Below are 19189 nucleotides of genomic sequence, written 5' to 3' on the forward strand. Positions count from 1 at the left end.
ATAAATGGTGTCCTGTTGGTTATACTACAACACTTAGTTTGGAAAAATCTGCTTTTGCATAATTTGGGGGAATTTTTATTGGGAAACATATTCAATAACTTCACTCTTATACAGTGTAGTAAATTATGCAAAAAAACAAAAAAACAACAACAACCCATCAATATCAAGTGTTTTTCTGAAAATAATCATGCTGGAGAAATTGCAGGGACCGACTGTAGTGGCATATTTCTTTATCCTGTTATTCCCATAGGTTAGCCAGCTATCAAATAATAAATAAAGTGTTGTTGAGAGCAGGCCAGAAATTTCTGAACTTTTCATTCATGACATTACTGAAATCATTTCCTGTCTACATCACGTGAAGCCCAACTTTTATCTGCAGAAGCGAAATTGCTATGCTTTTTAACACAAATGTCCAGAAAGTCCACCAGCAGTATATATGCGGTCTCTTTTTAATGAGACTGGCAAGATACAACATTTGCTCGTTTGTGAATGTCATGTCACCATATTTAAACAATTAATTATCATATAAAAAGCTCTTAGGAAGCTTAGAAACAGGTGTGTGTGCACAGAGCACCTCCATGGTTGCTAGTTTCTGTTATCTCTGTTCCAGAGATTTTTTTTTTGTTGGATTCCCCCCCCCCCAATTGTATCCGTCCAATTACCCCACTCTTCTGAGCCGTCCTGGTCGCTGCTACACCCCCTCTGCCGAGCCGGGGAGGGCTGCAGAGTACCACATGCCTCCTCCGATACACGTGGAATCACCAGCCGCTTCTTTTCACCTGACAGTGAGGAGTTTCACCAGGGGGATGTAGCACGTGGGAGGATCACGCTATTCCTCCCAGTTCTCCCTTCCCCCAAACAGGTGCCCCGACTGACCAGAGGAGGCGCTAGTGCAGCGAGCAGGACACATACCCACATCTGGCTTCCCACCCGCAGACATGGCCAATTGTGTCTGTAGGGACGCCCGACCAAGCCGGAGGCAAAACGGGGATTCGAACAGGAGATCCCTGTGTTGGTAGGCAATGGAGTAGACCGCTACGCTACCCGGATGCCCCTGTTCCAGAGATTTTAAGCCCCTTTCTGGCCAGAGGATGGAGCAACAGCTTTAGAAACAAGCTATATGGCACTTTATGATCGTGGTATTTAATTCAATATCTGTCCCAAAAGCTCCTGGCAGGCTTACTTCAGTCAGCTAGAAAGAACCAGTCAGTCGGTCAGCCATGGCAGTATTTGCTGGTAAAGCTCAGCCATTTTGATTTCCTGGAACGCTTCTGTCAGCTCTGAGACCGACTGGTATTCCTTGACAGTAAAACCTGGTGGACTGAGAGAAGAAAGGAGAGAGAGGATGAGAGAGAGAGAGAGAGAGAGAGATGAGGGGTGACATTTTCAGAACTAGGGAATCACAACACTGTGAGCTGAGAATGATGGTTAGATAGTATTGGGACCACTCTGGTGATCCTCAGCCTTTGAAAATAATTTCTTATTACCAAATGTGCCACAATCATTACAGTAAATTTAATTTTCTACTGCATCTATTGTACTCAATGTCACATCAGTGGCACACGCACCCAAATTCCGAAGAGGATGAGGGTGTTTCGCAGAGAATCTTCATCATTCTCTCTTTGCACTTCCTGCCCGAAGAATCAACGTCCACCTTCACCGTCTTCAATAGGCGACAGAACTCCTACACAAAGAAATAAACATAATTGGAAAATTCAGCATCCACAACAACACAGAACTCTGGACAGTTGTTCTAGAACTGTTCTGGAGAGATGAAGGCTCTCTTTGAAATTACATGGTAAGGTCAAAGGACCTCCATAAATACCACTGCACACTCAAGCCATAAAAGACCTGGGGAGGGACAAAAAGCTCTGGCTACACGAAAAAACCAGACCAAAAGGCAGCATGTAAGGACAACAGAACACCCATGCATCTCCAAACACAGATTAAAGACACCTGTCATTACTGGAGTCAAATGTGGGATGTTCAAACAAAAACTGTTCACTTGCTTAAACTATGTTTTCTAGTTTGTAAAGAGCAGAGGTAACTACGAAACAATTTCTTTTACTTTGACTGAGGACAACTTTCAATAGGTGTGCACCAATACCGATACTGAACAGAGTGCCGGGGAAGAGGAAAAGAGGACGGCCAAAGAGGAGATTTATGGATATAGTGAGAGAGGACATGCAGGTAGGTGGCTGGTGTGACAGAGGAAGATGCAGAGGACAGGAAGAGTTGGAAACGCTGTGGTGACCCCTAAGACCCCTGACAGGAGCAGCCGAAAGTAGTAGTAATAGTAGTAGAAGATGCTCCAATACCGATACTGGTATCGGATATTAGGCCAAGTATTGGTATCAGAGATTTTACCCAAGATTAGAATCCAATAGCAAAAGCCATGAGTAACCTGTCATAAATAAAAGCAAAGTGGCCTGATCTATTATATTTTTGGCATATGGAAACCTGTATTTCTCTAACGGTGAAAAAAAAACTGATTCTATCTGTTATTTTCTCCGTTGACTCAAAAACAATGGTCCAAGCCTGCGCTTTTCAACAAAAGTCCAGACGATTACGAAAGTGATACAATACTTGGTATTGGCCGATACTTAAAAATTCGTACTCAGAATTGGTGTCAGTAGTGAAAAAGAGATATCTGTGTATTCTTAGTTTTCAATAAGCACTGCAAAGTTTTTTAGCTGTCTGTTGAGGACAGCAGTGACATGTCACCCTCTGTAGCTGTGTCAGTAATTGTCAGTAAATCAGTTTAGTTGTGGTATGTTCTTTGTTTGCATCTCAAGAGGTGATTGAGTTTTGTAATAATCAAAGATATGATGACTCAATTGACCACAAGCCGGAGAAGTTTACTGACATATACTATAATACATGGCATATGTAATAATTGTATTACTGGATGTTAGCAGAACAACAGCAATCACAACGAGAAAGAAAGGGAGGGCTAGCTCCTCTGTCACAATGTTATATAATAATTAAAAAAAATCATTAAATTTTTGTCCATATGGAGCAATACCTTGATGTTGGGTCGATCTCCCTTCAAAATAATAAGTATGTATCGTCCTAGCAATAACCTGCCAGTAAGCTGCAACTGGTGAGTCCAGCGGTCCAGCAGTTTCACGTAACGGCTTCTGGAACGCATGTGGTCCAACAGCAGCACTGTTGTCCACTCCTCTTTCCTGCTCTCGTCCTCTTTTCTCTCCTTCATCTGTTCCTCTTCTCCTGTCTCATCCTCTATCATCTCCCCAGACTGCTACAAGACAGCAAAAAACAGATTAACTCACAATCACAAAAATGAACAAGCTTGGCAAATCACATTCTCTTGCACGAGTCAAATTAGCTTACGACACTGGCAGTGAACTCCACTCAGGAAAATGAATTAGTTCTGTGATAATTTATCTTGTTTTGAGGCCTTTTATATAGTTATACACTACCGTTCAAAAGTTTGGGATCACATTGAAATGTCCATATTTTTGAAGGAAAAGCACGGTACTTTTCAATGAAGATAACTTTAAACTAGTCTTAACTTTAAAGAAATACACTCTATACATTGCTAATGTGGTAAATGACTATTCTAGCTGCAAATGTCTGGTTTTTGGTGCAATATCTACATAGGTGTATAGAGGCCCATTTCAAGCAACTATCACTCCAGTGTTCTAATGGTACAATGTGTTTGCTCATTGGCTCAGAAGGCTAATTGATGATTAGGAAACCCTTGTGCAATCATGTTCACACATCTGAAAACAGTTTAGCTCGTTACAGAAGCTACAAAACTGACCTTCCTTTGAGCAGATTGAGTTTCTGGAGCATCACATTTGTGGGGTCAATTAAACGCTCAAAATGGCCAGAAAAAGAGAACTTTCATCTGAAACTCGACAGTCTATTCTTGTTCTTAGAAATGAAGGCTATTCCATGCGAGAAATTGCTAAGAAATTGAAGATTTCCTACACCGGTGTGTACTACTCCCTTCAGAGGACAGCACAAACAGGCTCTAACCAGAGTAGAAAAAGAAGTGGGAGGCCGCGTTGCACAACTGAGCAAGAAGATAAGTACATTAGAGTCTCTAGTTTGAGAAACAGATGCCTCACAGGTCCCCAACTGGCATCTTCATTAAATAGTACCCGCAAAACACCAGTGTCAACATCTACAGTGAAGAGGCGGCTGCGGGATTCTGGGCTTCAGGGCAGAGTGGCAAAGAAAAAGCCATATCTGAGACTGACCAATAAAAGAAAAAGATTAAGATGGGCAAAAGAACACAGACATTGGGCAGAGGAAGACTGGAAAAAAGTGTTGTGGACGGATGAATCCAAGTTTGAGGTGTTTGGATCACAAAGAAGAACGTTTGTGAGACGCAGAACAAATGAAAAGATGCTGGAAGAATGCCTGACGCCATCTGTTGAGCATGGTGGAGGTAATGTGATGGTCTGGGGTTGCTTTGGTGCTGGTAAGGTGGGAGATTTGTACAGGGTAAAAGGGATTCTGAATAAGGAAGGCTATCACTTCATTTTGCAACGCCATGCCATACCCAGTGGACAGCGCTTGATTGGAGCCAATTTCATCCTACAACAGGACAATGACCCTAAACACACCTCCAAATTGTGCAAGAACTATTTAGAGCAGAAGCAGGCAGCTGGTATTCTATCGGTAATGGAGTGGCCAGCGCAGTCACCAGATCTGAACCCCATTGAGCTGTTGTGGGAGCAGCTTGACCGTATGGTACGCAAGAAGTGCCCATCCAACCAATCCAACTTGTGGGAGCTGCTTCTGGAAGCGTGGGGTGCAATTTCTCCAGATTACCTCAACAAATTAACAGCTAGAATGCCAAAGGTCTGCAATGCTGTAATTGCTGCAAATGGAGGATTCTTTGACGAAAGCAAAGTTTGATGTAAAAAAAATCTTATTTCAAATACAAATCATTATTTCTAACCTTGTCAATGTCTTGACTCTATTTTCTATTCATTTCACAACATATGGTGGTGAATAAGTGTGACTTTTCATGGAAAACACAAAATTGTTTGGGTGATCCCAAACTTTTGAACGGTAGTGTATGTCTTACCACTTCGCAGCTAATTAGTAAATAAGGTTAATTACATGTAACCACAAAAATTACTGTATTGGGCTTTAATGATATTGCAACCAGATCACTTAGTTGATTTTGTTATTTGTGTGTAATCGGCTATAACATTAAACTGCAGTATGGGTGGTATTAGTAACACTGCTGCTAGTTAGTAAGCTAAATTGGTTAATTGGGGCGGCAGTGGCTCAGGAGGTTGAGCAGGTCATCTGGTAACTGGAGGGTTGCTGGTTCGATCCTCGGCTCCTCCATGCAAGTGCTGAGGTGTCCCTGAGCAAGAAACCTAACCTCCTAACTGCTCCAGATGAGGTGGTTGTTGCCCTGAATGGTTGACACCGCCATCGATGTGTGTGTGTGTATGTGTGTGTTTATGCGTGTGTGTGTGTGTGTGTGTGGGGGGGGGGGGTAAACGTGAGGCATTCATTAATTGTAAAGCACTTTGAGTGGCTGTTGCAGCTAGAAAAGTGCTATATAAATGCAGTCCAATTGCTGATAACCAGTGGGATTATTATGGGCTCATAAATTAGTTCATTTATTTACCTGTAACCAAACAACCAGGTGATGAACCATTGGTTCCTGGGGTAAGGCGGCAGCTTGTTCCAGAAGCTTCTGTCTGATGTTCTGACATTGTCCCCTGGAGAGGAGGAGGGAGGAGACGGAGATGTCGGGGGGGCTGAGAGGGTAGAAGGGGGGCAGACAGAACTGCAGGCTCACCTCCCCCCTCTTCTGAACTCCAATAGTGGTGTTGATCTGTACAACTATCCCATCCTCTGCCAGAAGAGAAAGAGAAATGTTGTCATCTTTTTTCATGTGCTCTGCTTGCTTGCAGAATTTCTGAAAACTGAAAATGAACACTGGTTTTTACCACACTGAAACTGTGAATAAAAATAAACGCATTCATAATTTCGTTCAAGTGGTTAAACAGAAACAGGACTTAAGTTGATTTATTGGTCAAATCCATTTTAGCACTTTGCATATCTCATTTTGATTGACCAGGTCGGCTATCTAACCCCACCCATAAAGAGGCGATATTATCTTTCTAGTTAACTTAGACCAGTGGTTCTTAAAATTTAGTGATGTATGCCCTGAGACACACAAATACTCGATGTTGACCAGCTAGCCTCGCAAAGAAAAATAACTTAAATTTAGGCATCAGATAAAACTAAGAGGCTATAGTTCAGACTTTTATCAATCATTTTCAATCACCCAGAAACAGAGAAGTGGGCCTGGGATGAGGCACATAAAACTTTGACATCAGCTTTTATGGGGGGTGAGTTTTAGCCTCAAATCGCTACACGAGATTGTGAATAGACCAGTGTATTTCCGATTAAACTACATTTTATTTGAAAGGACTAAAAAAAATAAAAAAAAACCTATTGAGAAGCAATTGAGAAAAGAGAGAAATTGTGAAAGGATTTCATTGTGTTGTATTCTGACTGTAAGAATAATTGAAAAAAAGAGAGAAATGGGTGGTGGCAATAAATTTGAAAGAAAGCAAGTGTTTCTATCACATGCTGGGTTGAGCATTTTATCTTAAAATCTTTTTGGTTACGTTATGTTTGATTCATACCATAAGAAAATGTATTGGTGGTCCCTAACTCAACTCAGTTGGTATGTTCATGTGTTTCTTGAGTCCTGTACCAGATTCTGACAAATTTCCACACTGCATCCTGTATCCAAATGTCTGTGAATGTTCTCATTCATCCAGGTCATAGTTATCCAAAGGAATTGAATCAAGTGCAACTGGACTTGGTTATATATATATATTGATCTGTATCCAAATGAAAAAGCAAAACTTGAGAAACACAAATTAAATCATTTAAGTTCCCCTCTTAAAAAAAAGATAATCTGACATTTAAAAAATAAAAGTTGAGGAAGAAATGCTGATGAAATAAATTAGAGATAGCACGAGTCCCCATTGTTGGCTACCAGTGCAGTTTAGGGTTCATTTTTAAAATGTCACGATTTACCTGTAAGACATGTTCCCTAGTTATATTCCCGAACCTTGAACAAAAAGGACAACTTCATGCAAAAATCTTGACGTTTGTTTCAAGAAGGATGTCCCCACACTGTCCAATGGAAAACACCTGCATTCATGTTAGGGGTGCGCGTGATTGCAATATTATCATCCCCCACCATTCACAGCGTGGGCGTCAACGAAGTCCTATTTGGGCATAAATTTAAGCGTAACCATCACACAGCTAACTTCCCAGGTGTGGGGATAACTGACAGGGTAAAAACAATGAAAAGCAACAATGTATGCATCGTCTAAAAAGGAGGTCAAATGATGACGAATGCTGACTCTTGATATTTAATGCAGCGGACCTTGCCGTGGATATACTAACGGCTTTTACAAGACCAAGCTCCTACCGGACTGCTGTACGAGCTGGTACTCGCCCTCTCCGCAGTATATCGAGGATAAAACCGAAACTTCCTCTACAGCCGCCTCGGACATACTGCACGCTTGCAACTACACTATGTATTAGCTTAAATGGCCATATTTGGTTCTCAAGTGACGTCGTATTGCCTTTACCGACAGCTCGTTTCGGTAGGAAGCGTGACTCCACGGACACGTCGTGTTTACATGTCCGACGTGCTCCGGTTACGGACGCGTTGGTTCCGCCGGTGGGTCAGCTCCCCCGCTCCCCCCTCATGTTTCCGTTCAAGTCCAAATATGTTATTGTTATCGAAACGGACAATATCTATAATTACTATTATGAACATGGCTCAGGCACAGTTTTGCCATACATTTTACTAACGATTCAGTTGACTTTAAAATCTTTCTTATTTCATCCCAGTGTTGTAAATCTGGGTACTTTGCCTGATTACTTTTTAGGCCTAGTTTACCCTGATAACCTTAGATTATAAGCAGCAAGCTGCTGATCATATCAAATATATTAGTTTGTAAAACATATTAAGCTCTTCTGGCTTTGTCCTCAAGTGCTTTCACTGCCTTGGCAAAACAAGAGTAATATATCTCTGACCAATATGTCTCTGTGTTTAATCTTTATATTTATATGTTTAACTATATGATACAAGAGGTTGGAGTGTCTTGATACTGACATCATGTCAGTTGGGGCCTTCCCATAGTGTTCTTTGTTTGAATAGTTTGCAACCTCTACTGACAGTTGACTCCGTTCTCAGTCCAGTCTTCTCCGTCATATCAAATAAAGCTAAATAATTTGTCTGATGAGGTGTAGCTTTTGATTTGGTTTGCAAGGTTAAGGGAACCACAGGTGCCTCATCTGGGTAAGGAGATGTTATGTCTTTTCATACAGTGCCAGTATTCAAATATATACACAGTATTCTTCTGATCTATTGTCATCATTCCTATTCACAATCCATACCACTTCTTTTAATGGACAGGATGACCAGGTCATCTATATAAAGCATATGTTCTTCTTTTGTTGTGTGAGACCTTAAACTTTTCCATTTAGTTTGCCATTTAAGGATTACCAGTGATGTGAAGATAACTGATAATGAATGCTGCATGTCTTGTAAATTAACTGCAGTCTCTATCTAAAGAGAAGTGAGCCAAATCCCTCTATACACACATTGCATAATTATAACGTGAAAAACCACATAGACACCAGAGACAAAATAAATATGTTTACTATTGGAATACCAAAGCACCAATGATGAATCAACAATCGCACTGGAAAACTGTACAGTAATGGTGCACAATGTAACACAAAAAGCAGCAGGTAGACTGAGTGTGTATAGTATGTCGATGTACCTGTGTGTCGTTTCATTGTGAGTGCTCAGACCGCGAGGTGGCGGGTGTAAATGAATAACAAATGTGGCCAATGCACAGTGGAAAAGTACTGAGCAAATGAGCAAACTTCACAAAGTGGGAAAATACAGTTAAAGAGTGTCTCAGCGAGTACAGTTACAGAGATTTACTTACAAAATTAACTACACAGGAATGGGAGTGGTGTGCGATAAGACAAGACCTCATACCATCCCTTTGTAGTTACACTCAAGGCTGTTCTGTTTGTCTGTGGTGTAGCTCAGAAAGAGTATAAAGCAGGAGGAAAAAACAAACAAGCGAGGGCGCGCACTTGGGTATGCTTGACGTGTGCCATGCTTAAGCATTAATAATGTGTGATAATACTGCGATGAACTTGACTCTGAATCCTCTGTGATAGTCTGGTAAAACAATTGCCATGACTGGGACAGATTCTCTTTAACCGCTATCTAACCCCACAGATCCTATCTTCAACAATAAAAGGAATGGAACAAGTTCAAGTTTAGACCACATTTTTTGTTGTTGGATATAGTTTCTATCTTTATCCATTATTAGCCAAAACTGTCACGTGGTTGGAATTGACTTTGCAAGGTTACCTTAGTATATCATATTTTACAGCAGAATGCCAAAAACACAAGAAAGAAGTAATGAATGAGCTCTCAATCATGAGTTGTAATTTCCATTTACATGATGAGATTTGTCTGTGATCTCATTGCAATATAACTTCTGAGGCAAAGAAAAACTTCGTGAAGAGAGAAGCATCATCCATGGGGACTAGACTATTACAGAGTTGTAGCGTAGCTTTTCTGGCTTGGCATATACTTTGACCTTGCCATTCTCATGCAATCCCAAATGGCAGTAGGTTGAGAGCTATGGGTAAGGTGTGAGGTGGTACGAGTATGAAAGGTCAAAGGGTGAAGCGTTAATGTGTCCACCTCCACCATGTGACTCTCATACGGTCCCAAATGGCACTGAGAGAATCCAGCGCAGGTCGGACATCTAGAATAGTGTCGCCTTGGTTTTTCTGGTTAAGGGAGCTGGCGTCATAATAATCGATGACATAACGAACTTCGGTCCCACAGCGGTTCACAATCCAGTCATGTCTGTCAAATGGGAGCTCGTAGCTAAAGACCACACAACACAAACACACAGAAACACACACAAAATGCATCATGACTTTCAAATTTACATTTATTGGTGGTAAAACAAGCAGTCACACAGTAGTTTTTTTAGTTTGTTTTTTTGTTTGTTCCCCCCCCCCTTTTCTCCCCAATTGTACCCGGCCAATTACCCTACTCTTCCGAGCCATCCTGGTCGCTGCTCCACCCCCCTCTGTCGATCCGGGGAGGGCTCCAGGCCTCCTCCGATACATGTGGAGTCACCAGCCGCTTCTTTTCAACTGACAGTGAGGACTTTCGCCAGGGGGACGTAGCACGTGGGAGGATGATGACATTCCCTCCAGTTCCCCCTCCCCCCCGAACAGGCACCCTGACCGACCAGAGGAGGCACTAGTGCAGCGAGCAGGACACATACCCACATCCAGCTTCCCACCTGCAAACATGGCTAATTGTGTCTGTAAGGACGCCCGACCAAGCCGGAGGTAACACGGGGATTCGAACCGGTGATTCCTTTGTTGGTAAGCAACGGAATAGACCACCATGCCACCTGGATGCCCCCCACACAGCTGTATTTTATGGGTTTTAATTCATCCTAACATTCATGCTCACTCCAAACTGGGACATGGACACACACACGGACACACACAGACACACACGGACACACACGGACACACACACAAAGCCATACTAACCCCATCCAATGTCTTAGCCTGGCTCTTGGAGTCAGCTCTTTAGCTTTTCCTCCAAAACGTACAAGTGATGGACCGCATGGACATTCCCTTCAAAACAAAGCATTTGATATGTTCTGTTAATTTCTTTAATCCTTTTCTACTTCTGGACTCGCAAAAATACAGAACCGTCAGTCATTTCTTTGTGCTTACCTCAAAATAAAACCAGAGGGACCACATTTACAATCATAATATTATATTTTTCTCTATCTACTGTCTAGCTTTTACAGCAGAATAGTAATGACAGTATGTTATAATAGTGTATTTCTTTACATTCAAATGATAAAAGTTATTTTCTATATGAGTTAACATCCCAATGAACATTTCTGTTTATGAAATTAATCATAATCTACAGTATAAACACAAAGAAAAATCTGCAGGTATGCATCATAATTGGGCATATATGAAAAGACTGAGTAATAACATCAGTGAACTACAGCATCCATTAGACCCTTATCCATGTGTGTGTGTTTGTGTGTAAGTATACACCTCTTATGCAGTGCCTCCCATCTCAGTATTTCCTGCCAGGCAGCCTCATTGTTGTGGTTGTGAATTTGAATGATGTTACTCATGTCTTTTTGATTCAGGTCCCCGTCAGCCCAACGCCACCTAGAGAGAGAGAGAGAGAAAAAGAGAGAGACAGACAGAGAGACACAGTCAAACAAGATTTGGTAAAAAAAAAAAAACCTCAACACAGCATATACATGTTATCAATCTACTGTATATTAACTGATGAGAGTTGTGAATGGATGGGTGTGGAAAGTTCTGGCCTAATTAACTAATGCAACTACAGTGATGAATTGCTAGCCAATAAGAAGACACTTTCACCATCAGCTTCTCTTCAGCAAGGCATTGCAGAACATTTGCTGTTTTTCCTCCAGTCTCTTTGACTGACATACAAAACATGGATTTGCCAAGCATAAAAATAAAATAATTCACACCCTATCCTCAAAAGTGTGGACCCAGAGATGGGTCCCATCTACCTACAAATTTCAATTCAACTAACTCAACCAAGACTGAGATAGAGTGAAAGAAATGCGTATCACTCCTATCCTCGATTATCACCCTTACCCTTTCCTCAGCATGGCGTTCCAGAACATCTGTTCCGATGGATAGACCCAGTTCTGCTCTGAACCTGCTCTCGGTATCCCAGACTCTTGTCTGCTCAGAGACAGCTGGAACGGCTGTCCTGCAGAAGGCTGCTGATTGGGTGGCGGCATCTGAGGAGGATTTCAACATGTTTAGGCTGCTTGTCATTGGCTAGGGCACCTGTCAATTTATGTATGCGAAGTCAAATTTACATCTCAGTGAAGTGTTAGTGTTTCTTAAAGGTTGGAAAAACAATTTTTACAGCTGAAAGTTAGTTTTTCAGCACTGGCTGGTCCCTTGAGATTTGTGTGGCTTATGCAGTTGTCTCTGGAAAAGTCTGACAAAAGAGTTGAACTATCATATAATTGCCCTAGTAAGGCACTGCTCTCTACAGAACTTGTCAATTACAAATCAGCCAATCATATTTTTCACTGTAGTTGCTCAATGGCAACCGTGTTAGCTCCTCAAACCTGCTTGATGGCCATAGCTAAGAAACCTAAGATTCTAAACCAGATCTTCAAGAATGCTGGGCATTTACTTACAAAAGTTTTTATTAAGGGTATTAAGGGTGTTGTTATTAAGAGAAAAGAAGAAAGAAGAAAAAATGCCACATTATTTTCGTCATTGTACAGTTGTTTGGTTACTGTGAAATTTGTTCTCTGCATTTAACCCATCCTATTGTATAAGAGCAGTGGGCAGCTGCAGCGCCTGGGAACCAACTCCAGTTCTTCTTTCCACTGCCTTGCTCAGGGGCACAGACAGGAGTATTAACCCTAACACACATGTCTTTTTGACGGTGGGAAGAAACCAGAGCATCCTGAGGATACCCACGCAGACACAGGGAGAACATGCAAACTCCGCACAGAAAGGACCTAGGACAGCCCGGGATTTGAACCCAGGACCTTCTTGTTGTGAGGTAACAGTGCTAACCACTGGGCCGCCGTGACTAAGTCCACTTGCTCTGTGGGTGGAACAAAATGGACTTGGAAAAATGAAGTAAAAACGTTCACTGTGCGAGTGTCGTCAGTAGGTGAGGTTGATAAGATTGGGCTGCCATTTCAAGGAGAAGAAAATTGGAAGGACAGATGGTGGTGGATTTTGCAAAAAGGATGGAAATGGCTGTGGTGAATACATATTTCAAAAAGAGGGAGGAACACAGGGTGACGTACAAGAGTGGAAGAAAGTGCACACAGGTGGACTATATCTTATGTAGGAGGCATGATCTGAAAGGGATTGGAGACTGCAAGGTGGTGACAGGGGAGAACATAGCTAGGCAGCATTGGATGGTGGTGTCTGTAGGATAACTTTGGAGACCAAGAAGAGGAAGAGAGTGAAGGCAGAGCTAAAGATCAAATGGTGGAAGTTGAAGAAGGAAGATTGTTGTGTGGAGTTCAGGGAGGAGTTAAGACAGGCACTGGGTGGTAGTGAAGAGTTGCCGGATGGCTGGGCAAGCACTGCAGAAATAGTGAGGGAGACAGCTAGGAAGGTACTTGGTGTGTCGTCAGGACAGAGGAAGGAAGACAAGGAGACTTAGTGGTGGAATGAGGAAGTACAGCAAAGTATACAGAGGAAGAGGTTGGCAAAGAAGAAGTGGGATAGTCAGAGAGATGAAGAAAGTAGACAGGAGTACAAGGAGATGCAGCATAAAGCAAAGAGAGAGGTGGCAAAGGAAAGGGCGTATGGTGAGTTGAATGAGAGGTTAGACACTAAGGAAGGAGAAAAGGACTCGGACCGATTGGCTAAACAGAGGCACCAAGCTGGGAAGGATGTGCAGCAGGTTAGGGCGATCAAGGATAGAGATGGAAATGTGCTGACAAGCGAGGAGAGTGTGCTGAGAAGGTGGAAGGAGTACTTTGAGGGGCTGATGAATGAAGAATATGAGAGGGAGAGAAGGTTGGATGATGTGGGGGATAGTGAATCAGGAAGTGCGGTGGATAAGCAAGGAGGAAGTGAGGGCAGTTATGAAGAAAATGAAGAGTGGAAAGGCAGTTGGTCCAGATGACATACCTGTGGAGGCATGAAGGTGTTTAGGAGAGACGGCAATGGAGTTTTTAACTAGATTGTTTAACACAATCTTAGAAAGTGAGAGGATGCCTGAGGAGTGGAGAAGAAGCATACTGGTACTGATTTTTAAGAATAAGGGCGATGTGCAGAACTGTAGCAACTACAGAGGTATAAAGTTGATCAGCCACAGCATGAAGATATGGGAAAGAGTAATAGAAGCTAGGTTAAGAGGAGAGGTGATGATTAGCAAGCAGCAGTATGGGTTCATGCCATGAAAGAGCACCACAGATGCGATGTTTGCTTTGAGAATGTTGATGGAGAAGTATAGAGAAGGCCAGAAGGAGTTACATTGTGTCTGTGGATTTAGAGAACGCATATGACAGGGTGCTGAGAGGAGGTGTGGCATTGTATGAGGAAGTCGGGAGTGGTAGAGAAGTATGTAGGAGTGGTGAAGGATATGTATGAGGGAAGTGTAACAATGGTGGGGAGTGCGGTTGGAATGTCAAGACGGGTTCAAGGTGGAGGTGGGATTACATCAAGGATCGGCTCTGAGCCCTTTCTTGTTTGCAATGTTGATGGACAGGTTGACAGACGAGATCAGGCAGGAGTCTCCGTGGACTATGATGTTCGCAGGTGACATTGTGATCTGTAGTGAGAGTAGGGTGCAGGTTGAGGAGAGCCTGGAGAGGTGGAGGTATGCACTGGAGGGAAGAGGAATGAAAGTCAGTAGGAGCAAGATGGAATACATACGCGTGAATGAGAGGGAGGACAGTGGAATGGTGAGTATGCAAGGAGTAGAGGTGATGAAGGTGTATGAGTTTAAATACTTGGGGTCAACTGTTCAAAGTTAACGGGGAATGTGGAAGAAAGGTGAAGAAGAGAGTGCAGGCAGGGTGCAGTGGATGGAGAGGAGTATCAGGAGTGATTTGCGACAGAAGGGTACCAGTAAGAGTTAAAGGGAAGGTTTACAAGATGGTTGTGAGATCAGCTATGTTATATGGTTTAGAGACAGTGGCACTGAAGAAAAGACAGGGGGCGGAGCTGGAGGTGGCAGAGTTGAAGATGTTTTGGGAGTGATGAAGGAGTACAGGATTAGGAAAAAGTATATTAGAGGAACAGCTCTGGTTGGATGGTTTGGAGACAAAGCAAGAAAGGCAAGATTGAGATGGTTTGGACATGTGCGGAGGAGAGATGCTGGGTATACTGCGAGAAGGATGCTGAATATGGAGCTGCCAGGGAAGAGGAAAAGAGGAGGGCCAAAGAGGAGGTTTATGGATGTGGTGAGGGAGGACATGCAGGTGGCTGGTGTGACAGAGGACGATGCAGAGGACAGGAAGAGATGGAAACGGATGATCTGCTGTGGCGACCCCTAACGGGAGCAGCCAAAAGTAGTAGTAGTAGTAGTAGTAGTAGTAGTAGCAGTAGTAATTAAGAGACCTACTACACGTTAAAATCTTTAATAATAATAAGGGTCCATGAGTATCTTAAGAGAGCAGCAATGAAAAGCCAACAATTCACAGTTTAAGAATTTCACTGATACTCTTACTTATGCTAACTTAGTGATTACAGCAGAAGAATGAATTGTGAACCCCATCTTCATAGGCTACAAGCCAAGTAGGATCTAAGGACAACTACAGAATGCTTAGAAATAGAGATGAACAGAAGAAGCTGATGGGTGGATGCCTGTCAAGTGTATCATGTATCATTTGCATTTATATGTTTTATGTTGCTGTCTATATATACCTTTTTGATGTATAGTTCAACTACAATGTTAAGATATATGTCAGCTCTTGTGTTTCCATTTTTACACATTGTTATAATTCATATGCATTTATTAGACAAGTTGATGTATGTGTGTCTTCTGGATGTTGTTTTACCATATTATCAGGGTTGATATCTGTTGTCGTGTACTTGTCTCTGTTTGCTGCCTTCATGGGACATTCTACAAACTCATAGGCTCTCTCTTGGTGGCTTGGTGCAGGTGGAGTCTTGAACCAACAGAAAAAAAAGCCATAAAAACAATGCTCACATCAAAAACAGAGTAACAAAGGTACAAGAATCTTGTCAGGACTTACACTGGAGGAGGATGCTTCTGACTGGTGCATGGGACATTCTGATGGAGGACAACCTGACAGGTCAAACAAACACTTGTGATATCACATGACAAGCTGGGGCTCCTTTATCAGGTCTTACAAAACACAAAAAAATATTTACAACAACCCTTGATCAACCAACTGATTGATGCATTAAAAAAAACACACATGCAAATCCAAGCACAAACACATTGAATATGAGAGAAAGTGGAGAAGAAAAAAAAAAGAGAACAAAGGTGGGAAGCAGAAACAGTGAGATCAGGAGTAGATTAAAAAAATTGCCATACTGGTGTGTTTTGCCTCCTGATGCTTGATTGGACATCCCTGGGTAGGGGCAATAAGACCCTCTGCTGCCACAGTGGGAACTGAGGCTGTCATGGCAACTGCAAAATAAATAAAAAATAATGAAGGGGTAGGACAGGTAGAAGGAGTGGGCTTGTACCTGGAGGATATCTATCAGCTTGCATCCCTGGAGAGACATTTAAATGAACAGGTAAACATATAGATAGATAGATGGATAGATGGATAGATAGATAGATAGATAGATAGATAGATAGATAGATAGATAGATAGATAGATAGATAGATAGATAGATAGATAGATAGATAGATAGATAGATAGATAGATATAACAACCGTTTTTATTGTGTAAAGCTTGAAATTCAAGTACATCCTAAACCAGGGCTTCTCAAAGTCTGGACCTCGGCAAGTCAATCCAGACAAAGCCCATACCTCGTGTTATGAATACAATACGTTATGAAGCGTAACGTTTTCTATTTGGTGTGTTGTTGCTGCCAAGCTCACGCATTAATGGTTCACCAGAGAATTTGCCTTTGGGGGTGGTGCGAAGCTTTTATTGTACTTAAGAGTAATGAAACGAGTGTAGTTGTCATCTCAGGTAAGACTATCTTCACTTCACCTGGTTCACGGTCTCTCCTCTGCTCCGCTCTGTGTGTGTGTGTGTGTGTGTAGGGGCTGAGCCCTGCTCTTGTTGAAACACAGAGAGCAGAGGAGAGGAAAGAAACTATCACGACCATAAATGACAGTAAGGAGTAGCCTACCAGTACATGTGTTTTCGTTAGGGTTAGAGCCAATCAGAGGCAGAGTAGGGCGGGTCTTCGCAGAACATTATAAACGTGATAACTTATAACAAAAGTTATAAGTGAGCTGATTAAATGTTATTTTGTTATCGCCAATTGTTCCAGACCTCTGACCTTGAATAAAAATCAGATGTGGATTTTTGAGTAATAAGTTTGAGAACCCCTGTCCTAAACCTTATATAAATACTTTTTTTTGGGTGAGAATTGTGATGTCATGCCTTGAAAATCACTTTTAGCAGGAAAAGATCAAAGTGTAAACACATGGTATATACAGACAGGTGACAAATTAAAGGGAAAAACCAATACAAAAGTATCTTAGTAAGGTGTTGGACCACCAGAAGCCTCCAGAACAGCTTCAGTGCTCCTTGTCATAGATTCTACAAGTCTCTGAACTCTACTGGAGGGATGGAGCACCATTATGCCAAAAGATATTCCCTCTTTTGGTGTTTTGATGATGGTGGTGACGAGCACTGTCTAACACGTCGGTCCAACAACTCCCATAGGTGTTCATTTGGGTTGAGATCTGGTGACTGTGAAGGCCAAAGCATATGATTTACATCATTTCCATACTCCTCAAACCATTCAGTGACCCCTCGTGCCCTGTGGATGGGGGCATTGTCATCCTGGAAGACACCACTCCCATCAGGATAGAAAGGTTTCGTCGTAGGATAAAAGGTGATCACTCAGAATAACTTTGTTAATGATTTGCAGTGACCCTTCCCTGGGACAAGTGGACCGTAGCCAACCATCAACGCTGAAGTTAGCTTCCAATTTGCAGCTTCCGATTCGGCAGTTAAGTCGAATGGTAATGGAAACTTAACTTACAGCGCTGAGCAACCAATCCTCCATTTTTTTTGTACCTCTTACTGTCATGAAAAGTCTTAAGACATTTAAGGTCAAGCCTTAATGCTGTCAGAACACCACTTTCAGATTTGTGAAACCTTTATTCCATTTGTGAAAATGCAAAAAAATTGAGATGTCACTGCTTTTTTCACATCTAGACGACATTGGACCAGGTCAGATCAAAAACTACAATACTTAAAACTGGTCAAATCTGGACTAGATTATCCCAGAGAAATCAGAGACTCTTTAAAACCTAGTTTTAGATTTGTGAAAAGCTTATTCTATTTGTGCAAATGCAAATAAGGGACGATTTCCCTGCTTTTTTAACCCCTACACCACATTGGACCAGATCCAGGTTAAAAACCACTGTACCTAGACTGGTGGAATCTGGACTAGATTATCCCAGAGAGGCTAAAGATTCTTTAAAAGATGGGTTCAAATCTGTGAAACCTTCATTCTATTTGTTAAAATGCAGAAAAGGGAGATGTCGCTGCTTTTTTGACATCTAGACCACATTGGACCAGGTCCAGATCAAAAACCACTACAGTTAGACTGGTCAAACCTGGACTAGATTATCCCAGAGGTTTCACGAATCTGAAACTGTGTTTTGAATAGTCTCGGGCTTCTCTGAAATATTCTAGTCCAGATTTGAATCGGAAACCGATTTCAGGAAAATGCCCCCTACAGCATGACAGAGACCCGGACCTGGCAGGGGTCAGTCGTTCAAGTTTTTCCTTTCATTTGTCCCCCGTCGGTACGTTTCAAAAGCATCGCTGTTGATATTTTAACGATTAAAACACTGGAAATAGTATCGCAGGGGTCATTTAACACTGGGAACGAAACGTCAACATGACAGGTGCCATACCGTGGGAGTAATGAGTGAGAAAGATCAATATTAGACCAAGGTCTTGAATAACGTCGCCGTTTATCAATGAGCGAGCTAAACGGTTAGATAACTGTTACTAATGCCCCAGTGGCAGCTGCTAACGTCACCTTTTTATCAAAGTAGTGTAAAAACCATTCTGGGCATCTTAGTCTTACCAGACGTTCGTAGTTCGGCAGTGTCCTCGTCAAAGTCATGTCAGAAGACAGCGAACACCGGTTACCCACAATGCACTGCGCACTGCGGAAGTACAGGGGGACCCGCGCGTATTTCTGGTTATTGTTGTCCAATTATTTTTTTTTTCAAAAAAAATTTTTTTTTTGTTATTGACACGTTCAAAAAAACATACAATAACTCGCAGACGAAACATAAGCCATATAACACGTCACAATATTTCTAACATCAATACTGTAAACTACTAATAAGATAAGTTAGCCCCTCGCTAACGGGTCTAATCCTTTAGCCGAGCGGTTAGTGATGTCGCCTTGTGGTGCAGTACAC

At 42.1% G+C, this 19189-nt stretch overlaps 2 protein-coding genes across 2 annotated transcripts; both read right to left on the reverse strand.

The window, feature by feature from the left end:
• Positions 1-71: 71 nt before the first annotated feature.
• Positions 72-7645, reverse strand: rwdd3 (RWD domain containing 3). The gene is made up of 5 exons (XM_056292662.1): positions 7454-7645; positions 5624-5853; positions 3026-3262; positions 1569-1684; positions 72-1321 (listed from the first exon to the last, which is right to left on the reverse strand). Exons 1-5 carry the CDS (start codon positions 7536-7538, stop codon positions 1207-1209), a joined length of 783 nt encoding a protein of 260 aa, XP_056148637.1. The 5' UTR covers positions 7539-7645; the 3' UTR covers positions 72-1206.
• A 1049-nt stretch (positions 7646-8694) lies between these two features.
• On the reverse strand, positions 8695-18907 carry LOC130123486 (holocytochrome c-type synthase-like). Its single transcript, XM_056292661.1, has 8 exons — positions 18847-18907; positions 16151-16246; positions 15846-15898; positions 15648-15758; positions 11749-11897; positions 11167-11286; positions 10642-10728; positions 8695-9955 (listed from the first exon to the last, which is right to left on the reverse strand). The coding sequence occupies exons 2-8, from the start codon at positions 16239-16241 to the stop codon at positions 9754-9756; spliced, it is 813 nt and encodes a 270-aa protein (XP_056148636.1). The 5' UTR covers positions 16242-16246; positions 18847-18907; the 3' UTR covers positions 8695-9753.
• Between the last annotated feature and the right edge of the window lie 282 nt (positions 18908-19189).

The sequence above is a fragment of the Lampris incognitus genome, chromosome 14 (genome assembly GCF_029633865.1).
Source record: "Lampris incognitus isolate fLamInc1 chromosome 14, fLamInc1.hap2, whole genome shotgun sequence".
NCBI classification, from domain to species: domain Eukaryota; kingdom Metazoa; phylum Chordata; class Actinopteri; order Lampriformes; family Lampridae; genus Lampris; species Lampris incognitus.